Source organism: Cyclopterus lumpus, chromosome 4 (genome assembly GCF_009769545.1).
Source record: "Cyclopterus lumpus isolate fCycLum1 chromosome 4, fCycLum1.pri, whole genome shotgun sequence".
NCBI classification, from domain to species: domain Eukaryota; kingdom Metazoa; phylum Chordata; class Actinopteri; order Perciformes; family Cyclopteridae; genus Cyclopterus; species Cyclopterus lumpus.
In genome coordinates, this window is record NC_046969.1 from 18,032,836 (window position 1) to 18,058,127 (window position 25,292).

At 38.6% G+C, this 25,292-nt stretch overlaps 1 protein-coding gene across 1 annotated transcript in view; it reads right to left on the bottom strand.

The window, feature by feature from the left end:
- The window catches only part of pex5la (peroxisomal biogenesis factor 5-like a), a 79,008-nt gene that overhangs the window by 31,547 nt on the left and 22,169 nt on the right, over positions 1–25,292 (bottom strand). The window contains exon 2 of the mRNA XM_034530883.1: positions 10,502–10,606. Coding sequence (XP_034386774.1) covers positions 10,502–10,606 — 105 coding nt within the window. The remainder of the gene's footprint in view (positions 1–10,501; positions 10,607–25,292) is intronic.

Below are 25,292 nucleotides of genomic sequence, written 5' to 3' on the forward strand. Positions count from 1 at the left end.
TGTGCCCATACTGACACCAGTGTCCCCATACTGACACCAGTGTGCCCATACTGACACTGCTTTGCAAAAGTCTTTCAACATGTCTGCGTGTCGTTTTAGGAAGATAACACACATTTGTGCTCTTTTGCAGCACATCATTTATTCACAGCATCTTGACATAGATACGCTGACGTGCTTCAAGTGTGTGTTGATCCACTCAGATGTTAGGGATGTTGCAGCTTCTTTAACAGTTAACATTGACATAAGGCAGAATACTGGACAATGTTTTTTCCTTGGACTGTAATTAATCTTAACATATAGCTGGTCTGCAATGAGCTACCTCCCAAACCCTCCTCTTATTTTGAACCGAATGGGCATTTTAGTTGTAGTTTTAGTCAAACTGTGTTGTAAAGATCATTCGTACGTTTGACAAGAAAGGTTGTAAACATAAACATCAGGACCTAGCGGGTCTCAACATGATTCTACAAGTTGTAAGTTATTGCGAATTGTTATTAACTTATTTCATTGTCTGTCATGGCACTTACTACAGCCAAAAAGCATTTATTTGTCTCCGCTGCTTGTTTGATATAAATATGAATAAAAACAATAAATATTTTCTGAATAGGTGGTTAATCTCAACTCGTCTTTCTTGGCTGGACATTGAAGAGAAATTTCAATCAGATTGTGTCCGAGCGGCCTTAATGTGTTACCCAAAGAGGATACTTGAATGAATGGGGAGTTGAATTTAGTGTGAACGGGCCTTCAGAAGCGGTCTATTAAGGTATGATAAGTGAAAACCCCGGTGTGAGAGGACCATAGGTGTGTAGGGCTTTTACGCTTTAAGATTCTTAATATTCTAAATATCTTTAAGAAATCAGTTTACGATATACACGAAATATGAGCAGTTTACCAAAGTGAATCTTAATCAATGAGAGAACTACTGAGATGAGTTGAGAGAAACCCGCTGGATCTGTCCCAAACAATAATTTCTTAACTATTATTGGCTATCTCACTTTCAAAACCATGAACCATGCTAATGACATTGCCTGTGGATGCCCAGTTTGTGGGCTTGCCTGTGCAGCTGCAGAAAAGATTACATCCAATTCATTATTGGTACCCTGAAGCCACGATGTTCCAGGTGCAGCTGGACTTACCAACCAATGTGTTATAACTGTGTAAAAAACAGTGTTGTCTCTTGGAAAGGCCACCACCACTTCTGTCAGCCTGCGTATCGTGTATTTAATGCTGGCGGAGAGGAAACATTTTGTAGCTCCCCAGGCCATGATCGCATGCAGAATTTAAATGAAGGTGCTAAAGTTTAATTACCAATTATGGAATGGACTGCACACAACCCGCCATAAGCTTGATATAAAGGTTGTAAATGGGGTTTTCATATCATGTCTTCACTGTACCTATGTTTACAATTACAAACGTTTAGTGTATCCATCCTGTATTTAACACGTGTTGATGTTGGCTTTACACGTTTATTATTTAGGGATCCACAGACCCCACAACTTTATGAAAGATTAGTAATTGCAAAAATTGTTCTTCCTTGAAAATGATTTTTTTTTTCTTCTGACCTGAATAAAACTAATTTAAGTGGAAACAAAGGAAGGTGAATAAATACAGAAATTCATAATTACACCAAGTACGGAAATATTTCAAGTTTATATGCTTTCTGCCCTATGCATCAACAAATACTCAGTTGTTTCTGTCATTGAGGCTTCCATCATTGATATAGATGGGTTGACAAAAAAAGAAGATACACCTCATTGACAAAAGCTCCACACACTATATAGACTATAAATCCACAGCTTGTTAAATCCACACCATGCTAAAACAACCCAAAAAATGTAACATTATAACCTTCATAAAAGTAGGATTTCTTGCATGACTGTTATATTAAACAGCATTAGTTTTAGCTAGATGTATCTAGTAAAGTCACAACTGAGTGTATATTACATTAGTTTTTAGAATTGCTTACAGCAATGTAGAGTATGTTATCCAACATGGGAATGTGAGTTATGTTAGTGCTCAATTAGACACCAGGAATTTAATTGACTGACCTAAGAAAACAAATTGAAATAATGACAGATATCCAGATAGGATTTGGGAGCCCGGTCTTGGTGTAAGATGCACACAGATATAGTGCATTTATCTGAGACCCTAAACTAAACTAATGAGACATTTTCTGTTGCGGTCTTCTTAAACAAGCAATTCTTATAACGTTGTTTTAGCATGTTCAGCTTTGAATTAGCGCTCGGCTTCAGCCTCAATAAAAGAGAAAACTAATTATAATTCATGATGAGGTGAATTTCATGAATTTTGCTTCATGCAACAACAGAAATGTTTCTTCACTTGGCACTTTGTCAATAATGGTGTCCAACAAAGAGATAAGTGAAATGGAGAAGATGATGATAACTAGTTTGGAATAAAATTGAATATTTGCTGCACAAAAGAATTAACAAGAAACTTTCCAGAAAACTTCATAAATAATATCCAGAGAGGGGTCATTACTTTGTTTGTGCTGCGATGCAAGAATGCTGTCCCGGCATAGGTAATTAGAGTTTGTGCTGCTGTGGTGTCAGAATAAAGCTTTGATTCACACAGGAAGTCTCAGTGTGAGGTAACATGATTTCACCCTCCGCTGCATTTTACCAATTTTGGATTGCAGTGACAAATCATATGATGACAATACACCGTAGTAGTTTTGTTATTAAAGGGAAAATTAATCCAGTGATTTACGGTCTATGCTTGTAAAAGTGTAAGGGAGTCTGAGTGAAGGCTGAGCCGCCGGTGACTCAGCCAGTTGTTAGTTCTGTCAAAGAGGTTGATGCCTAATTTCTTCTTGACTTCAAAACTTCAAAAAAACAACTGAATAATAACCACTCAACTGTTGGACTTTATTGGAGGAAATTCATAATTTCAAATGGCTTCCGCTGTTTTAATTAATTAGATGATTTTTGCCCACATTCAACTGAAACACTACCTGAAACATAGGTAGAAATTATGAAACTGACAGACCCAATGCTGGAAACGAGATGAGAGAAGCCCTGCGTGTCATTTAGAGAAAACAAAAACGGCAACATTCATCCGCCCTGCTATTATTATTTACAACATCAAAACACCTTTTTCCTTTTAGCCAGCATGTTTGTGTTTGTTGTTTTTGATGAGAGGGGGGTATAGAGGTCGGGCTCACTGTGTTATGTGTAGGCTGCAAGGTATGCTTTTCAGAAAAATGGCTTTTCATCTTTTGAAATATTTCATATCTGGTTCCCCCACATATGCAAATATGTCTGGCAGGTGTTGTACAAAATCAGATACTTGACAGAAAAATAACCTGCATCAATTTAGCTAATCTATTAATTGTTAGTCACTTTCTAAGCAAAAATGCAAACCATCAATGTGAAAATGTATAACTCAATTGATTCATGTGTCCCCTACAGTAATGAACGGTCCTGAAATAACAAATTAGATTATTAAGTCTGTTAGTGCTTTCAGATGTATCAGTGATCTTTTGAAATATAAATTCAATTAAATACAAACTACCACAATACATTGCTTTGCAGAGCAATGTTTAATGCAATGAAATTATTTTCTGGTTTTCCTGGTTTCAACAAATGTAGCTTCATCCAAACAGCTGATTGGTCCATTAAACGCGAATGCCAGCTGAGCTGTACAATTACAGTGTACTCCTGTGGAGACATGCAACCTGAACACTGGAGGGGCAGAATCTCTTAACAATGGAAATTACATTCATAAATGCACATGTTATCAGTGGCTGAGTGGAAAATAACCATTAATAACAATTTTTGTGATGCTTGCGAAGCATCTTTTGGGAACATCTTAGAGTTACAGTCTGCATTAAATGAGGTGAACTTTTAAACCCTGTAGTCTGTGTGAATACTCCCCTCATGATAAATGGCTAGGATTTATCCACTCGTATTACTTTGAGCAAAAAAGACTCACTATTTTTGATGTTGTGACTGACTGAGTGAAGGTCAGCACTGTCAACGGTGCAGCATGATGGAAATTTATAGCATACCATAATCTGCAGCTAATACATTAAATTGTCAGGAGGTATTTGGGGAATGATGAAAAATGTTGACAGTATAGTGCTGCAACGGCTCATAAAACTCCCTGTCACATTTTTTTGCCGCCCGATACAAATTTCTGTTGTTTATTATAAAGCTGGTCTACAAGGCTCCAAACTATTATTTATTTTTTGCAAAGCTGCTGAGAGGTATTGTAAACCGGTCATAATTCCCTCTCTACTGTCTATATATGTTGTTGTGTAAACATCTTCTTCAAATGTATAAGTGCAGCACGTCCTGATTACATATTTTACTGAATATTGGCGGATAACGATCATCAGTAAAACAAGATTTCCCACTGTGATGGTCAACAGTGTTCCATTACACAACTAGTTGTTAGGATCTTGGCTAAGAGCCCTGCTGAGTCATGTTTAGAAAGTACGGCATGGTGTTTAGTTGTGAAATGAGAACATTAGTTGTGATAAACTGCAGCCAGCTTGTCCCTTGATTGACTCAGTGAGGATTATAAACTTGATCTCTGGTAGAAGAAGCCGCTGCTTTCCTAATACTGTGTTGACACCAAAAGCGTTAACAATTTTTCGCGCGAGTAGATCCCATGCAAAGTCAATGCACAGACACGAATGCCGAACATTTTCGCCGAGTAGTCGCGAATGACGCGAATTGCGCGGCTCAAAAGACGCAAATACAGCAAAGCGAAAAATTCGCCCAACGCTGAGTTGCTAAAGCCAATCAGCGTTGAGATGCTCCGTCCGTCATCACTGACATTGTTGTTGAATCTAACTCGCTGCTGTTACTCTAGTAGCGCTGTAAGCGGCAATTATCCAGACGTAGTCGGTGAAGCTGTGTGAGCCTACGGATGATGTTAAAAGCGTTGCAAATTTTCCCAACGCTTTTGGTGTGAACGCAGCATAACTGAATGATGCATTTATGTAGGATTATAAAGTATTGTAGTTTTAAGCCCCGCTAGCAGCTGGAGTTGTTTGGTTGATCATTCACTGCACCGCGGTTGGACATTATGTTGGTCACTTTTCCTCTCGTGCTGCCATGAGATTGACATTTGGGTTTTTTAGTTAAATGCGTTGACATTTGTAGGATGGAATACTATGAAATGTACACCTTCATGTTCAACATGAAACTTCATCCAACACTTCATCCAACACCAACCTAAGATTCACAGTTAATACAGCTAATTAACACACGTTAGTATGGCAACATGGTAAACCGACTCGGTGAACATAGCAAACATAATACATGAAAATGTTTTACATATTGTCACGTTAGCGTTGTCATTGTGAACATGTTAGCATAACGATGCTAGCATTTAGCACAAATCCCTGCTGTATCCATGTACAGTCTAACAAAGCTACAGGCGTTGCTGCAGACTTTTACAAAACTACTGACTGACAGAGTGACTTATAATTGGTCGCAACTAATAATTGTCTAATAATGTCATTTAGGATCAAGGATGTGGCTGTACATCACCACTGGCAGTCTCCTGATGAAGTACACTACACGGTTGCTGTTTCCCTAAGCATTTCCTGTGATTGCCATCGGAGCCTACTTTAAATAATGATCTTGTAAAGATGAGACCTCGGCATTTTCATCTTTTAATCATCCAGAAAATGGGGACGACGGTCTACCGCATTTGTCTGGGGAGATGCATCAAGCACTTTGGTAGGAGGTAACCTGCCAACGCCAATTAACCAAGACAGCAGCAGCTTCCTGAGCTGTTTGCCTATTACTTTCACTACAAGGAGGTTAGCGTTTTCCCCTTCTGCCTTTTCTCTTCTTTTGCTCTCCTTCTGTTCTACCTTTTTGCTCATCTCCTATGCAAATCACGTTGGCACTTTGTTTGCTTGAAGGAGTGATGTAGAAAATTATGTAATGGAGAACTTGAGCTAATTGTGCCGCTTGGGCTTGACTCCAAGAGATCTCTCAGATGTTGCTGTTAATGGAGCCGTGTACCAGTTAAGCTTGTCAGAGCTTTGAAGGCGGGGAGGTCGAGGTGAGGACAGGGGGGAGGTGGAGAGTAAGGAACACTACACAAAGGGAAAGGTGGATGAAAAATATAAGCAGAGGCTAGAATAATACAGGCTAGAGGCTTTGTTAGGGATGGTTGTCTTGAGAAATAATTACAGCCAACATCTTTAAATGTGTTTAGTTTAGGTGGAATAAGACGTAATCAAGAATTATATCACATTTAACTCTTCAGAATCTGTATTTTTTTTTATAGCTGAATTTTATTTTATTCATTCTCATATATCTTTTGAAAATATTCTCTGTAATGCAGCAAGCAGGTTGTTTACTCATTACAGTTGTTTCAAAGCTGTTGTTGTGGGTGGCAATGATCTGTTCCATGTACTCCCACGGGCCTGCCTACTGGAGTTCAGTCAGCTTGGGCATGTTATGACTCATGATGGCTTTACATGATTTGTCTTCTGGCCGCAAGATTTTAAATAAAATTGTGAAAAAGCGAACACTGAACTTACGCTGAATGTGTATTTCACTTTTTTTAAGGATGAGGGTGGAATTATTTAGTATCATCTTATATTCAGCAAAGCCTATGAAAAGACCAAAGTCAAAAACGCAGTAGTGCATCTTTTAATACAGGGCCCTATTTCACGTACGTGGTTCAACTAAGTCAATCAAATGTCCTATTAGCCAGCTTAAATTAACCCGATGATTGAAATCAGGCTAACTCGGTTTCTGATCCGCGCTCAAACAATCTCGTTAATTCAAACCAGACTTCAGTACTCAGGATATTTGCGCGTACCCGTCTGACTTCAAAAGGGGGAAGCGTCAATCACTGAAACCATGATTTTCTAACAGCACAATGGCAAATAAACTCAAAGGAAGAGCCTCTTTTCTCCGCTGACTAACAGGAGATGATCATGAACGTATATGAGGAATTCCAGACCATAATCATGGCAAAATCTAACACCGCCAACATATCAGACAAGTTAAATACGTAATGCTGCGTTCACATGGATATTCGCAACGCTTTACTTGTGTGAGTTTACTAGCGTGAGTTTACTTGCCCGACTATTTGTGGTTTATTCATTCACTTCATTCGCACTGGAGAGGGGGCATGGCTTATCTCCGTGGAAACAGTTATAATTTCCTAACTACGTTAGCCGGGTATGAGAAATAGGGCCCAGGTCACAAATATATAGTTTTCTTTTTTTTTTTAAATAGTTTTTGCAAACATTTCTCAACTAGGAGGGAATATTGCATTTGTTAAGAACAATTCCTAGCTGCATATTAAACACATTTGGTACTTTTGTTTATTTACGGCAATAGAACGATATTGACTCAAAATTAACTATTAACTATATTTCACCCAGTAAAACAGGGTGGCTCCTTGATCATTTATATCAGGATTTGGCTACACAGACAGTAGTGGAATCCATTCTTTGTGCAGTTTGGACTTTTCATGGAATTTGTTGAAAATCAGAAAAAAAACACATCATTTATCCTTTAAGCAGCAAAACAATTTGGGTTGGTTGGTTTTGGTTTAGTACACATTAAGTAATGGCACTAAGGAATGATAAATTATTAAAATAATAGTTTTGGGTGTTGTTATGTACAGTATAGATAGTTAAGTGTAGCCTATATACGATGGCTGATATTCATGCTGCCTCCTTTAACGTTTTCTTCATCTTCTCAGAGATCTAGGGCTGAGCTGAGACCCATGGCTCTGTAGAAGCCCAATGAGACATCGTATGTGATATTTGGCTTTACAAACACTCTTGACTTGACTTGAGATGACATCTGGCGTGAGGAGCCGCAGCCTGTCACTTAGCCTTTCTCACTTGCTAAGTGACGTCACAATGGGACACGCTGCCCCTAAAACTGCAGCCTCAGCAGAGCACTGCAATCATGAGTTGTGTTTGGCCACATTAAATTAAATTGGATTAAATCTTTCCTGGGTTTAAGCAAAGTTGAGATGATATACATTATTTACATAAGAAAGAAAAACAAGCAACCTAATCTTTTTTTATTTGTTTTGCTCAGTTCAGACTTGACATATTTACCAGAGGGTTGTATAACAATGCAAGTCAGATAGAGCCAGGCTTTGTTCTTCTAAAGCGTCAAAGATAAATGTTACCATGACGTGGTTATCAACTTGCTTTGGGAACTCTGGCTTTCCAGCTCAACGCATTCTCAATGCCTACCGTATTTTAAAAAACACCAACTGTACAATGTACAGCTCTTTTACTTTTACCTGTAAATATACCACTTAACGTTTTTCTCAAGTTTTGCATTTAGGTCTGACTTTGTCCTATAGTGAAGGCTACTTGGAAATAACTTCAGTTTTTGGCCAAATCCAATTTAAATAAATGTTATAATTGAATATCAGCTGTGATAATTACCAACAGACTAAGACAAAATGAAAATGCACCAAATTCAGGTGAAGCAGATCATTAATTCAAATCTTGTTTTGATGCAAATTATTTGCATATTAGCATACATGTAGCACAATGTAGAAGTGAAACGTAGTACTATGTTTAACTGTAAAGAATAGTTAATAATCTACAAAAATATAACCCATCCATCCATCCATTATCAGCCGCTTATCCGGGGTCGGGTCGCGGTGGCAGCAGGTTCAGCAGGCCGACCCAGGTGAAAAATATAACCCATAATATATAATTTAAATATATTGCCATATGTCAATGGTAGGGGCAGCAAGCTAAAATCCATAAATGATTTAACTTGAATAAAGACAAAAGTAACAATTATTTTGCTCTCTTCTGATATGTGTGTCATGTTTAATCACAGCATGGCTGAGCTGTTAGCTTGTTAGCTGGTTCAGGTTAAATGGTATTGGTTGTTCACTTTACAGGCAAATAGTATGACAATTATGATTAGATGACGTTAACAACTACAAAACATGCTTCATAAAACATGATATGTTTGGTGGCATTACTCCATCTAGTTTGTGGCTAATACATGCCTGAGAACACTCTGATGTTACTGGTATTACTTGACTTTTGCAAATGAAGTTTGTGTTTCTAAAAGGTGCTTCTTTTCTTTGTCTGTTCGGCTGTAGAAGCTGTTGCTGCATGAGCAGGTCTGAGTGTGTATTTCCAAAAGACCATTGTTTGATAATGAAAACGCAGGACTGTAATTCCTGTGAACCGGAAGATATTTCCTTTGAAACTGCCTTGATCACACTCACTGAAAACCTTTATTAAAACTTAAACTTAAACTTAAACTTTATGAGCTGGATATTGGTTCCTCACTATTGTGCTGGATGTGCTCATGGATGTGTTTATGTTTTTCTCAGTTGAGCCTGTCTCTGGGTTCTCTGTACAGGTGGTGAACATTTTATAACCTACAATTATCAATCTATTGTCCATAATATAGTTTTTTTTCTTGCGACACTGCTGCATCTTAAGGGAATAGAATTAATTGCAAAAATGTGTTGCAGAGGAAAGCTGTTCTTCCCTAATGTTCTTGCCATTTTATAAAGTAATTATGAGAAAGTATGAGTTATGACAAATTATGATTTACACATTCAACAAAATTAACTATATATTTACAAAATATATACAAGTCATATCTTGTTAGTGTGAACTCAGCAGCTTCCATCTCCCAGCAAAGATGCTGAGGCATAATTAAATCCCCTCCACTTCAGTTGAAGCATTATCTTGGTTGTATGACAACTTATCAAAATAAGACATTGTATTAGAAAGTTTAACAAGTATAAAGCATGCTCATTAAACAGACAACAGACAGATATAATGTAATATACAATGTAATGTAATATACAAAAAGGACACACACACACACAGTACAAAAAGCAATAAAGCACAGAGCAAGAAACTGGAGCACCGACTGCATTCAGCTACAACATTTAAAAAGCAAAAGAGAAGCTCAGCAGCGGGTTCACTCATTTGCTGCAGTATTTTGTACACACAGAGCTCAATCAATAGCTCAATGTCATGTGTGGCATAGCATTTGGGAAATGCGTTAACACGCTGTTTGTGTTGAGGATTAGCTGCTTATGAGGTGTAAAAAGTTCATGTGAGGTTATTTTCTGTCCTGATTAGGAATGAGAGAGGAAATGTGTGTGACCCTCTGGTTAATTCACCCCATACATACTAAATACTAAATAAATGTTAACTGGAAGAGCACCATGAATCTTTCAGAGGCTAATTTGAAAAGATAAAAAGTAATGTGGATAATTGCAGCAATTTGAGGCTGCTTCTATAGATCACAAGATCATTATTCACTGTTTGTGTAAATGTAGTGATGTAGTAGGAGGGTTTTATACCCCATAGAGCAGCTAGAAATGAACTTTTTTGTTAGATACAACAGTCAAAATGCTTAAGAAATGAGTTAGTAGACAGTGGAGGTCAGCTATAGGACACTCAAAGCTTTGCTATTGTTCAGTATCACACAGGAGGACGTTCCACTTGGAGGCAGGGGGAGGGCGAGGGGGTTTCTGAAAAGGTTCTGCCCACCTTGGTAGTCACTGTGAGGAGGGGCTTCCCTTCTGGTGACGCCTTACTTGGTATCTCCTTCAGGACCATGGCAACAGTCTTATCTGCAGCCCTAGAGTCTTTCCCCTACAACAGTGAAATCAACAATGACTTGTGTCAGGACAGTTTAACAACTCAGTGCTTTTTGCCCCCGTCCAGGGCATCTTACAGAAAAGACTTTACCTTATGATGATGGAAATACTGTGTGGGTAACTGTCTACGGTAACAACACATCGACTAAAGACATTTCCACAAGACCATGGCAATGAAAAGCGGGTCACTGCACAATGTGGAGGGTTGACTGTAGACAGTGATGAGCATGGACAGCAGTACTTATCAAGTACTTATGATCACAGGATATCATACAGAGCTCATTACACAGACCACATTACTTACTAAGACTCATGTACAGTGTATGGCAGATGAAAGTCCATGAGTACTGGGCAGCTGGCCGGTGTAATGTTTCTCGGGTCGTACTGATCAAAGCTACATTAGACATGTTGGACTCACATAGAGATGTATGAAAGGTTCAAACTTCAGTCCTGAAAGGTCATGTGATGAACTGCAGACAGTTCTCATGCTGTGATCTGTGAAGCTCAATACTGAAAAAGATCAAAGTTATGGGAGAATAAAAGAGGAAGAGGAGCTAATACTGCTCACTGTTGAGTTCTTGATCACTTGTAGACACATGACTGATGTCTACTAATCTACAGGTGGCGGTAAAGCACTAAGAATGTACCAGCAGACGGGAAGAAGTAGGTAAGTCAAATCAATAAAACAATGAGAGTTTTGTAAAGTCAAGTGGCGTTTTGGTGAGCAGCACGGAATGTGGACATTGTTTTGATTTGGGAAAACGCCAATGGGTACCTCAAGTTTCTAATGATCACAGAACATTTCATACCATTGAGCATGCCTGATTTACTTTTTGGGAGTGGGTGACAAAGGTGTTGTTTTCAGCTATACTTTGGGCGATGGCCAAGTATGTACCAAATCTAGGGATCCATCGCTACCAGCATTAGGTATCAGCTCTGATACTGTGCTCCTGTACTCATACTTGTAAAACTATTACGATACACACGCACCCAAAACCACTACGACAACGGTAACATTTACCTGTTGTTGGCTGAGCCTTAGCTGCAATGTTAACCCGTCCAGGGCATCTTACAGAAAAGACTTTACCTTATGATGATGGAAATACTGTGTGGGTAACTGTCTACGGTAACAACACATCGACGAAAGACATTTCCATAAGACCATGGCAATGAAAAGCGGGTCACTGCACAATGTGGAGGGTTGACTGTAGACAGTGATGAGCATGGTCGTCCACAGCAGTACTTATCAAGTACTTGTGATGCCAGGATATCATACAGAGCCCAAACTTCTTGTTATTTTTTGTTCAATGGCAGCTGCATTATCAAAATCAGCCATTGCGAACTGCTGCTCTACTGTACAAGATTATAAGCAGGCAACTAGAATGTAATGTGACCTTCACAATACAAAAACTGCCCCCCGTCTGCCACCCACAGCCCCTCGTCGTTTTTTTATTAGCTTTTCCCATAATTGCCAAGGCAACATTACATAACAGTAAAAATTGATTAAATAAGACGTTGAATAGATTTTGCCAGTCTATTGTCATCCTCTTCACCTCGGCCTTATGACAGACCCCCCAGCCTCAGACATTCATTCACTTCACAATTTATCCATAGGCAGAAGACAGATTATGCATTAATTATATGCATTAATCATTTAATGTTACTATAATTCTGCCACACAGATGTGGCAGAATTATAGTCACAGGAGACTACATATTTGATCAGAAAGGAGCTCATTGTCTTGCAATTCAAATTACTGACCAGAGAGAGAGAGAGATAAAACTGCTGCTCATCACTCTCAGTTTCTACGTTTCATAGACTCATAGATGCTGCCTCTTCAGACTGCACATGAAGCACACTGGAAGCCTTTTAGCTGGATCTTATTAGGGATTTTTACATTTCCACTTGCCAGGAAATTTAATTTGGCATTTATTCCACTGATTTCCTCAGCTGACGATGTCACAAAATGCATTATTAGCCTTGCGTGGAGGGAGTTTGCTTGAAATCATAATACTCCTAATAAAGTCCCAAAAGCCACCTGCACTCTAGCTCAGTCTCTCTCAGAATAAATGAACAACACCTTTTACCAAGACAACACCAGCAGCAAAGCAGCATTCGCATGGCAAGAGATGATTCAGAAAAGCTTGAAACATTTTTTTTGAGTTGTTTCTCTGAATGGCACTTGATGCAATTCGAAAAGTGATGAATGTTCCTTCTGTGCCGTATGTGCAGGTGTTGTGTTAGCCAACAGTGTCCAGGGTGTCTTCCACCTGGCACAGTCGGCTTGTATTGGCTTACAGTCTTGGCTCGCCTGCTGTGTTGTTTTGGGTCAACTTTTGCTAAACTGAATCTTATTTTTCTAGGAATGATTATTATTATTTAGCAGTGATCGAGAACCTGATGGAGTTTATTTACTCTTTATTTATTTACTTTGTTGTCCTGACGAACACAGAATGAAACAGCTGAAACACATTTTCCTTAAATAGTTTCCTTTCCTAATCCAGCAGCATCTGATTAAATATGTGGTGACTGTGGGCCTGTTCTGGAAGATACAATGAAAAAGACACAGCAGATGAGATTGACTGCGGCATTATGCAAACAGATTCATCTAATTATTAGCTGCTGTTTGTTGGCAGAGGACATAAATGTTGCTGTTAATCTCAAGGCTCAGAAAATAAATTTAAAATCTCCCAGTGTGTTCATTACTCCAAACTAATACATGTATTATTATTATTATTTACTGGAAAGTAACACATGGCATTCTCATAAATTGGACTGGAAAACTTTATGACCTTGAGTGGTAGTGAGTCTGGAGAGTTTCTTCCACATGCAATACGTTGTATTTATTGTGGGAAAATTTATCTTGGAAATAGTCTTCATGAAGAACTGCAATTTTGCTGAAGCAGTGACTTCGCTTCCTGTCTTAGTTACTAATTTCAAAGACAACCAAAAATAACGATGATGAATTCTTTAGCCAAGGACTTTTATGGTCTGTTTTGTTTATTCAGATAACTCTTTAAAAGATTAAAAGAATGTTTTGGACGTTTGCTGTCTAACTGGCTTGGGTTTTAGGGTTGGGCACCACACAGTGAACTTCTCAGTAGATGGACTTCAAAACCCAGAACAATGTAAAGCACTTGTCAGACATTGCTGGCTTCTTCTATCGGTTAAAGTGATGACTTTTTCTCATCCAGACTAACAGTAGGTGTCACTAACCCAGGGCTCATGGCCATGGTTTTAAAAAGGGTCTTGTATCCGCTTTACATCAAAGACTACCGGCATTCAATGTGTGTGTGTTTGAGACCAAAGTTGAGTAGCTTTGATATCCACATGAAGCAGTTTTTTACAGAGTGCTTCACATGAATTGCAGATTTTTGTTTAAGCTTGTATTACATCAAGCTGTGGCACCTGCACTATTTTACATTTTTGTATGCCTATTCTTATTTAAGTCTTTGTCTGACTATTTACATTGAAAAAGAGACTGAAACAATCAACGGTATTAATAAACTGTACCGGTGTGAAATTACAGGGTAATTCCTCCCATGCAAGGGAGGCATGATGGGGTGGCTTTGACTAATGATGAGTCAATTTACATTTTTAATGCAGACTGGCTATGTACCATCTTTTGTGACATTCACAAGACAGTAGTTAAATAATCAAAATGTCACGGATCATTGTTTCTACACAAGTAGAAGACGCTCTTTACTCTTTAGAGACAAAATACTGTAACTGGTTGCAGGAGAGACACGATTGTCACCCTTTTGACCCAGATGACTGTACCAAACTTTTTTAAATGTCTGAACTCAAGGTCACTGGTCAAAATGGGTCGCTGGACATGGGACCATCCTTTTTAGATGTTGACCCACATAAAGAGTGCAGGGAAGGCATTTTTGTAACATACTGTAACCTTGATGTTGAGATAAAAGGGGCAACACAGGTTTCTGTTCCTGTATCGTGGCTTTGTGTAGTGACACATCATATTCTTCTTCTCAGTAAATGTTTCCAATTATACATTCAACTTCCACAAGTTATGTTGTATTTAAAAGTAGTGGTTCCAGTAGATTGAGATTTTTGTGGGACTATAAACCACTTACTAAACTTCACAGGAGCCTCATTCTTCAAAGATCATGTAAAATATGTATTTCATGTGGGAATACCAACTACTTAGAATCAGAGCCCCTTTCTGTTGATCCGTTCAATGGTGTTAAACTGGTGACATTTAAGTCCTGCATTATATATATTACGAGATACTTATGTACAAGATCAATTTCAGAGCCAGAAGAGAACAATAGCTATCTATGTAAATAACTGGTTGTAGACAGGAGGACAACAAGTGGGCTAAAAAGACATGTGGAAGAGAATATACATTTGTTTATCTAATCTCACTCATGCAATAGTAATATTCATGTATGAATGTTGAATAACTTAAATTCCCCACTGTATTACAAAGAATGGTCAGAGCATGGAGCACAATCTGCTGGCTGGGCTTGCCACATGGTACAGAATCAGCTGGCTGTGTTAGTGGAGTGGAGTTTTTGCAAACCCTTTAGCCTCTCATCTCTCGTATGATTTGCTCATGGCTTCAGAGAAATGCCTCAAACAATAGCTGGGATTCCTCTCTACAGATGGAATATTGATCAGTCAGGGACGAGCACATACTCTACGTGTACTTGAGAGGAAACACTTACATTTCTTGGACATACCTTTGGACAAAATATAAGGGTTTCTACACTGTTTGTTTAGAGCAGAGGTCCCAGCCTCCAGGTTAAGGAAGTCAAACATTTGGGTTTGCCAGATGCAAGGTAAGAAATCTGAAAGGCAATTCTGATACACAAATTGATGGACATGTTTTTCCAGATTGAAATTATTGGATGAAATCGTGTTTCAAGCCTTTTAAAAATGACTCAAACTGGTCACAACTTGTACACAAATGCAACTAGTGGCGAGTGGTTGCCAAGTAGACAGTGATTTGTTTCTAGGGATTACAAACTGAAAAGGTCAGGCATGACTCGTTAAGAGATGCAATGATGGCCACTAAGTGAGTGCAATTTTTATCCCTAAACAAGCACCACTGAAATTGCAGTACTCCACCAGACCTCCTCAACTACCACCTAAAGCCAATAGCTGTATAATAGTGCCAATACTCCTGATAAGCTAGGCCAAGACCTATAAATGTTACCCTGGGTCTTACATTTTATTGCTGCCATTGATGGCTTTCATCAACTCGATGGGGGCTGCTTCCTTTAATGAATGTGGTTTGGTGGCAGCGGACCTAATATGTTCGTAAAAAGTGAAACATGTTGTGTGTTTGATTTATTGATTTATTATTTTAGGATTAGTCTGCAGCTGAGAGAAATGTACTTTCCCGTTGAAATAACTGCCTTCAACGACAAGTCTCATTTCCTGAGGTGGCAGTGGTTTCTAAATACTTGAAAAAATATGCCATTAAGTTATTGCCAGCCAAATAAACATGTCTAAGCAGTTGACATGATCTAACTCCCAAATCCTAATCAGTTTAAAGGCACATTCAGGATCACAGACACGTTTTGATTGGTGGAGCAATGTTACTTTGTGCTCCCCGCTAAATTATCTTATTTAATTTCAATTATTCTAATCTGAACATGATTATAACCCTGAAAAACAGCATGTTGGATTTGTTTTTCATTTCTAATCAGTTTTATGATTCATTGGTTACTTTATTTTATGCAGAACAAAAGAGCAATTCAGGCCACAGAACTAATTAGAGATATAGGAGGCTGGAGCAAAGTTGTCAATTTTGTATAGTTTTTCGCATGCCTCTAAAGCCCCATAAGGTAGCATAGTGTCACAGTGCCAGAGGCAGTGCAATTTAGTACATTATTTTTATTGTGATCTTTTTCCAGAAACAATCAAACGTGAAAGTTAAACATGGAAATTTACACTAACAGCAGACTGAAAATCAATTCCATAATTCCTGCATTGGGTTGATGGAATAGTGACATTTTGAGGAATGTACTTGTTTATCTCTTTATTTTCAACTCTTAAGTCACTTTAAAGTGAATCAGCTTAATTTGTTTAAACATATATTCAGCCACATGATTGCTTGGACAGCAGTGCTCAGCCGGTGATCTGTGTAAAAGTGTTCGCCTGTCAGTAATGTCTCCCACGATACTGTGCCAGACACATCTGTATGGATTTAAGCTTTGGTGACGCTTTACATCCCTCTGTCAACAAAAAGCAGTTTCAGATGATTTGCTTAAAGCCACCCTGTGGCTGCGTTTCTGTGGATGTCAATTAGATCCAAGACAAATACTTTTTATAGTTGGCTTTAGCTCGTTCAGGTGTCACATATGGGATACTGGTTTTGTAGAACTACGACACAATAAGGAAATACTGAAAAAGCTTAACCCACAGCTTGTTGTCCTTTATGTTATGATTTACTGTCGCTATTAAATTGTATCAAGATAAATTGTTTGTTCTTGTTTTGGTTAAACTCAATATCCATAGTGTCACATACTCATTGAAGCTCACTGATTCTTGTCCATTTTGTTGATTCTCTACCATTAACTTAAGTTAGTTAACACTGATTAAATTAATTCATCTGAATAATGTATTTGATTGTCGTCTAGTTTTAACACCATACAACTATTATCCTATCATTAAGTGGCATAATTAGAATCATTTGAGCATCTTCACAAGTCTCACTAAAGATTATCTATTTTCAACCATCTGTGTTACAGTCAGTATCAATTTATTAGATTAAGGAGGGCTTTTATTTTCCTCATGTGGAAACCTAAGCATCATGGTATGCTATATGCAGATTCTTAAAACTAACACAAAGGATGTTGTTGAAATACTGTTCAACTTTGCTGCGCGGTGAATGTCAGAAGGATGCACAATCCCACACTTACTAGAGCCCATAGGACAAAAACAAAACTACTAACATCCCCATACAAGCTGGTGTTGTGAACATGCTAAAAAAAGATACTCTTAACTCCAGCAAAAAACTTTGTATAACTTACGGCGGATCCAACAATATTGATCTAATATGCAGTTCCCATTTAATGAACCATTTTCGTCAACAAACAAGGTCTCCAGTAAGTGTCCCCGATAAGATTCACTTACACGGAAATAATTATTCCTTGTAAACCTAATTTCAGTGCAGCACAGCTGAATATATGCCCTTGTGAAGAGGATGTTCCATGGCAGAGCTTTCCCAGAAATGAAGTGGCACTCTGGGAAAGGCAGAGGACTGTAATGCCTTATAATGGGGATATATGGAGGAAAACAGTCCCGGAGGTGTTTACAGGCTGCCGCTCTCAAGGACAGCTGAGCAAATACGGCTTAAATAGAAATCAGTGCAACGGCATCAGGCTGACTAATATGTCCCAAAAACCCACGTACCTACCTCTGAGTTCACACCATTAAAATCATCTTCCTGAGCTACTGTTTGCTACAGCTAAGCTGCCAATACAGTGACTGGCAGGACGTGTACGATTGCTGGCACACCACTGGCTGCTGCTGCTGTTTTAGCACTGACAGACAGGCAAAGGGCCTCTTCTATTTTTAATTAGCAGGAGTGTAGAAATATGCACATTATTTGTAGGGGTAAGACTCACAAATGTATCTTCGCAATTGTAAAAAATATACAATTTCTAGTTGATATTCAGCAATGACTGGTGTGCATGTGCCGTCACGGTCTGTTACACTGGGAGACTATGACGAGCAATTACAGCCCCGCAGTTCAGACATTTCTAGGGTATAAGAGCCTGAACTCAACTAAGTACTTGCCTCCTAATATTTTCATCTCTCACTTGAGGGAACTCTTGGAACAGATGATAGGTAGGATGTAAGGCTTTAGCACACAGCGGATGCTGTAGATGTGCTATTCTTCATGGTTGCCAATTTGAACCTCAGGCCATCAGAAAAATAAAATGGATATGGAAACATCCTCACACACTGTTTTTTAGAATAAGCAGGTGTCTGTCTTGATGACTAATAACTACTCAAACTACTTCATATATGTTTTACTTTGTTACAAAAGAGAATAAATGAATATCTTAATCAAAAGAAACAGTAAAATAACTAGATGTCACATACTGTGTAGAGCACCTGGACATCTCTTAAATCTGACCACACAAACTGTTATTTGGTTCTGAAAACCTTGGAACTATTTTTTCCACTCTAAAAAAGGGAATGTAAGATTATAAAACCAATTGTATAAAAATAAATTACTCTCTAATATGATAATACCTTATTGTTAATGTAATTGGGGTATTTTGGATCCAGCCGTTAGCAGAAATGAGGAATTTTCGGACAGCGGTTTCAGGACAGGAACAAAATAACATGAAATAGAATTATAGAAAATGTTGATCGGATGCCTGGTGTAGTGTACGATCCTTTCTTAGTTTAAATATTGTTGTTTTGCATTTTAGATCACATGAAGATTAAACACATTTAAAAATGTCACTTCATGGCTGACTTAAACTTGAACTGTATGGAGCTAAATCCATGACAATAGTTTTGTTCGTTTGAAAAAAAGATTTGAACCTGAAAATTCAAGTTTTGGTCTTAAACATTGAACAATTCAACAGTGTATTCGAAATAAAAATAAGTGTATGAAAAGTTATGTTGGTTTAAATATAATTTAGATTCAGTTCTGTTTTTCTTTCGAATAAAATATATTTTTTCATTTTTCAGTAGCATATTTTATGTTTTCAACTTTCAATCTTTTTTTTTACAGTTTCGAATCTTTTTTTCAGGTTCAGATCTTTTTTTCACTTTCAGATCGTTTTTTTTCAGGTTCAGACTTTTGGCCGGGATGTGGCGTGGGGGCGTGGTTTCAACTACAGGGGCGTGGTATCATGAGTGACAGCTTAACAAAGAAGGCTGACGACCTGTCTCAACTACGTTGCCTTCAAGAAACGTGGGTACTGCGAAAATGATGACTCACTCCTTTATATACAGCATATTCACGTGATTGGCAGTAGACACAATTGACGCCAGCTGTTCTATACCATACTTGGCTTTAATCGCAGTAAAATACTTTAATCGCAATACACTTTGCCAGGTTGTGGCGTTCAAAGGTCCCGCTATAGTATCTGACGTTTCGCACTTCCACACACCACCTTGAACACAGCGTGATTCTGCGATGGCGTCTGCTCCACCCGGTCCGCCTGCTGGCTCCAGCAGGCAGGTAAGACATTTAATGTCTTTTGTATAGATACTAAAAACATTAAAATGACGACTGTAAAATAGGGACACGTTACAAAGCATTAACTAGATTTATTGAATGCTAGCTAGCACTATACTTAATTTCCGCTTTGGCAAAAAACATATTTCAATAAATAAATTTGTTAAGCTGTCACTCATGATACCACGCCCCTGTAATTGAAACCACGCCCCCACGCCACATCCCGGCCAAAAGTCTGAACCTGAAAAAAAACGATTTGAAAGTGAAAAAAAGATCTGAACCTGAAAAAAAGATTTGAACCCGAAAAAAAAGATTCGAAACTGTAAAAAAAAAGATTGAAAGTTGAAAATATAAAATATGCTACTGAAAAATGAAAAAATATATTTTATTCGAAAAAAAAAACAGAACTGAATCTAAATTATATTTAAACCAACAAAACTTTTCATACACTTATTTTTATTTTGAATACATTGTTGCATTTTTCAAATGTTCAAGACCAAAACTTGAATTTTCAGGTTCAAATCTTTTTTTCAAACGAACAAAACTATTTGCATGGATTTAGCTCCATAGAACTCGCCTTCATTCATATAATCAAAACTGATTTCCATATTTAACAATTAATCTCTTTTAAAAGATAAAACAAGCCAACAATAACATTTCATATCAATTTGTCTTTTCCACAGCATGCAATGTAATATAAATTAATGATTGACCCTGAAAACTGTTGTACCCTGAAATATCACTGTTGGACAAAGGTCAGGTGACATGACTAAAGCAGGGGTGCACATAAAAAAAAAACCTGCTGATGGACAACATTCAACAGCCTGGATGAGAACGATGTGCATGTAATCTCTATGGATACTGTAGAGGCTCATGTTGAAACATGAAACGCAGGCTGCTGCTCATGAAACATTAACACTGGATCACAGAGCGTGTAAAAAGCATGCCATTTTCAACTTTGGCTGTACCAGCACCCAAGTCCAGAAGCAACATGAGACGATGTATGTTTTACCCATTAATATGTACACACACACACACTGGACACTGTATCCACTTGGCTGAAAACTGTAGTTGACTGGTGGGAGAAACTGCTGAGGAAGTGTCGGCATTGGTGTTAAATGTAGCCTGTAGTTTTCATTACAGACAGCTTTAGGCCCCTCCCACTTGGAGTACTCACACATGATGTTTTTTGGCAGTTGGATATTTCATTAACGAGAATCCAATTTGGCAAGAAAAACAAGGATTTTGCTGAGGTTCCGAGTGTGCTTGGTTAAGCACTCCGAGTAGTGGATAATGGGTTCCCTTTTCTCATTATAACAGCATATATTAACGTTCTATTATTATTATTATTATTATTATTATAACTTGGGCTACTTTTATAGAGCACATACACAAATTGCTGAACACCTCAAAGAATAGGTATCTTGTTTTCATGTATTTTATCATTTGGTGTTTTATATTTTGAATTTTTTTTCCAATGCTTTTTGTGAGCGGATAATTGGGTCAAGGGAAGAGGTGTATATTGAGAGTAGTATTACTGAAACCAGAGTATTGCTGTACCAGAGATGCATAGTTTGGACAGGTTAGACATGAGGATTTGGCAATATGAGAACTATTAACTGGGCATCCCTTCTTCTTTTTAACCTCAGGGCTTCTATCAGTGAAAGCAGTGCAGTTTCAATGGAAAGAAGGTTCTTGAAACCAGATTGATTTAAAATCACGTAGAATGTAGATCTCAGATTACATCTGTCGTACGTAAGAAACCAAACAAAGGAAACGCCTCTATCGGATTTGATATCTAAGAGCCGGATGGATAGATATGACCTGAGAGGACAAAATAAGCTAATAAATGAATTAATTCATCCTGGCATTAGACCCATCCCATGCTGCTGTAATCAAAGGAAATTATTTTTAATGAGTAAACATCACCTAATCCCTTTTATTGACCTTGTCTGTTTTAAAAATACGTGCTCGACTCCAACTTCCATTACCTGAACCTGAACTCCCTCACCAGTGCTGAGAGCTGCAGTAATACCTGCAAGGTTTCTGTCAGTGCTGAACTTGGATTTGTAATTCCTCCATCAGCAGCAGAGCCACCAGCTGGACGGTAATAAAAGAAGCTGACATTATAGTCTTGTAAGAGTGCTGTGTCGTCTGTGCTGCTGAAGTGCTGGTGCACATCTCCCCCTTTAATTAATCTAGAGTGAGAGGGGTGGAGAGTGAGGGCAGAACAGAGCGACACTGAAAGACCACTGAACTACAACAGAGGATGCAAACTTCAGCAAACCTTCCATACTTTTCCACACGTTTATTTCCGTTTTATCTGACAGATTTGCAAGTAGACAATGTTTTAATTTATTTACTGAAGTTTTGCAATTTATTTTAGAGTTGTTTGCAACTCTGTCTTCAATACAAAATCTTGCACAAACCTTAACCAAAAGCTATAAGTGCCTGAACACAACCATAAAACGTTAATCATGCTGTAGTCAAATATTGAAATGCTATGTGTGAATTGTAATACAAATGAAACAGGAAACAGGCTTGTCGACACTTTGCAAATACATTTAGAATAAACATTTTATGATTTGGTGAATACATGTTTGCTGAATACATATTTGCTGTTGAAAATTAGTAGTATAAATTATATAATCAGTATTTCTAGCAGACATGGTTTCTGTAAGTAAAAATCATTCTGTATTAGAGGCAGCGACAACTTCGGCCCAGGTTCACTTGAAGGGATTGTTTTTATTTGAAGTGGGGTTATAAGGTATTACCTAGCCCCACATTTGGAGAAGCAGACAGGAGTTACACCCTAGGAGAAGAGCAGTGGAGTGCTGTGACAATGGCAACGTACAACCCCAATTCAAATAATCCAAACTATCCCTTTATGACGCTGTATCACGTGAAAACCCTAGTGGTGAAATTTGGTGTTTGGCCTATTATCAAACCAGTTAACATTTTTAACACGGGCTCAACGCTATTGAGAATTGCCCAAAACAAACCAGCTACAAAATACAAAAGGTTGAATTAATTCCCGATTTTTTTTTCTTCCAGATATCACACATAGAGATCTGAGAGTGACTTTGAGAGATAATAGGGTTTGTAATAGTAGTTGTTGCGGCCATGATGGCGAGAGAGTATAATTGAAAGATGAAGGTGATGATAGCTGGGTGGTAACACTCACACAGAACTCTGCTTCTGCTTCTGCTTCTACCTTAACTCCCTCCCCTTTGATTACTCCTTATATCCTGACAGAACAAAAGCCCAGTGGCCAATTTCCTCTTTCACCATTACCTGCCCATTAAGACAAAACTGTGGAGAAAGAGGCCACTCAGCCCCTCTTGCAGAGCCAGCCAAGTCATTACTTGCAATATGGCTGTCTCACTACTTGCAGCTTGGCCTGCAGCTGCTAATGATGAGGGATGGCAATAAAAGGAGGAGGATCCCCTCTGTGCATTGAGCAGCAGAGTACAGTAACCTGATTACTAGTGTCTGCCTGGAAAATGGCATTACATTCTCGCTGCAGACCCGTCTCTCTCTTCGAGCCTCCAAGTGGCCTAGATCTGGGCGACTGCACTGTCTTTCTCTTTGTAGATGTGTTTATATCATTGTGCTTCGTAAGACTCTGTCGTACAAACGGCTAACAGGCATCTGTCTGCCTCTGAGTGCTTTCATTGCAAAACGTGGCTTTCTGTCGTCTTCATGCATTACTATTTCAGCCCATCAAGATGTGTTTTGATTTAATTAGCCACCTACATTGAGGGATGCTGGTCCAGATGCCTTTCCATTACATCTCTGATAGGTGGACAGGAGGAAAGAAATGGACCATATTGTGCAAGTCAAAAGCAATTGTCAGGCAACGTTCTAATGAGTTTACTTTTACTAGAAAATTGGCTTTTATCATTTTGATACCTGCAATTCAATCCAGGCCCATTAATTTCTCTGTATTAGATTTCTGTTGGACTCAAATAGGCCCAGAGCTATTTAGAGAGAGGGGGAGAGAGAGAGAGAGAGAGAGAGAATCATAGACATTCAGTAAAAACAAAAGTCCAAGAGTCACAGTACAGTCATGCTAACAGCTCTGTGAGGGTCCACTTGGCACAGTGATGCTTTGAGCTAAATGCTAACATCAGCATTGCTAACATGCTCAGAATGACCAAACCATCGTAGTTTAGCGAGCTGAGTTATCATACTAACATATGCCAATTAGCACAAAACACAAGGTGCAACTGAGGCTGACGGAATGTTTTTAGATTTGCAGGTATTTGTTCCTAAATTAGTGTTAGACAATCTGATGTTTTAAAATAGACATGATTATACAAACCAAATTTCATGGCAAATCCACCCAGTACCTTTACCACACACACACACACACACACACACACACACACACACACACACGGTTGCCCAGACACAGGCCCATGAGGCCCTTGTTACCCTGAGTGACTTTGCCCAATTAAAGCCTTTGAAAACAGCAGCTGCGGGAATAGAAACATGTCGGGAGGAGAAGGAGAGGACGGGTCATTAATGTGCAAACATCAGCACCACACCAACCTCCCAGCCTGCTGATCAGGACCAATTTCTGAGCCTGTCCTCCCTTTTAGATGTTTTCTTACATGCCAGTCAGCTCTGATCCAAATCCAATCAATATCCTCATTGTGAATACTGAGCAAGTTATTTCCGGCTTGATAGGATGTGTGGCTCATTGATTACAGACCTATAACACCAACAGACAATCCAAAAATCAACTCCATTAGAGCTGCAAAAAGTTGTCAGGTAATATGTAATGTGTTTACGACCCACACAGATGGTCCGATTTGATTCAGATCAAGAACAAATGATTAAAAGTAAGGAGTCAGGCTTTCACCGTTTATGCAATAACAAGCAACCCCAGGTCAAGTGTAGGTCCCCTGTTGCACTTGCACACCCGCATCCTGATTAGTACGGTGTCACAACCCCACCTGCCTGCTGTCACCCAGCTGCCTCTCGCCCCTACCGGTCCTTCACTGAAATGGATCACGGTCCTGCTGCGTAAACAAGATAGAATGCCAGTAACGACTTATTGTTTTGAGGAAGCTCACCCATGCTGTGAGTGGAAATTAATGCTCTTCAGATGCAGCCATTTACATATCACAAAACGATCTGACTACTTTACTTGAGGATATGACAGTAAAGCAATCATTCATCGGCCGATTATTTCCATCATGATGTACTTTCATTGATATGGTAAGATTCTTTTTTACAAGATTTATTACCTAATTTGAGTAATTCCTCAAAATAACGAACACAAAATTTGACAACTTCAAGATTGTGGCAAAAACTGTGGCTTTTTTTGCTTTGTAAGTAAGTATACTCTGAAGTGAAGTGACAGTTTGTTCCGGCATTTCGTTTTAAGAACACCATCTGGATCAGCGCCCATTGGGCTGATTTTTCTCTCAGTAAAACTGAGCCAGGGAGCTTTTTGGACTTCTTGTGCACAGAAAGATCCAAGTGATTAAGCAAACATTTA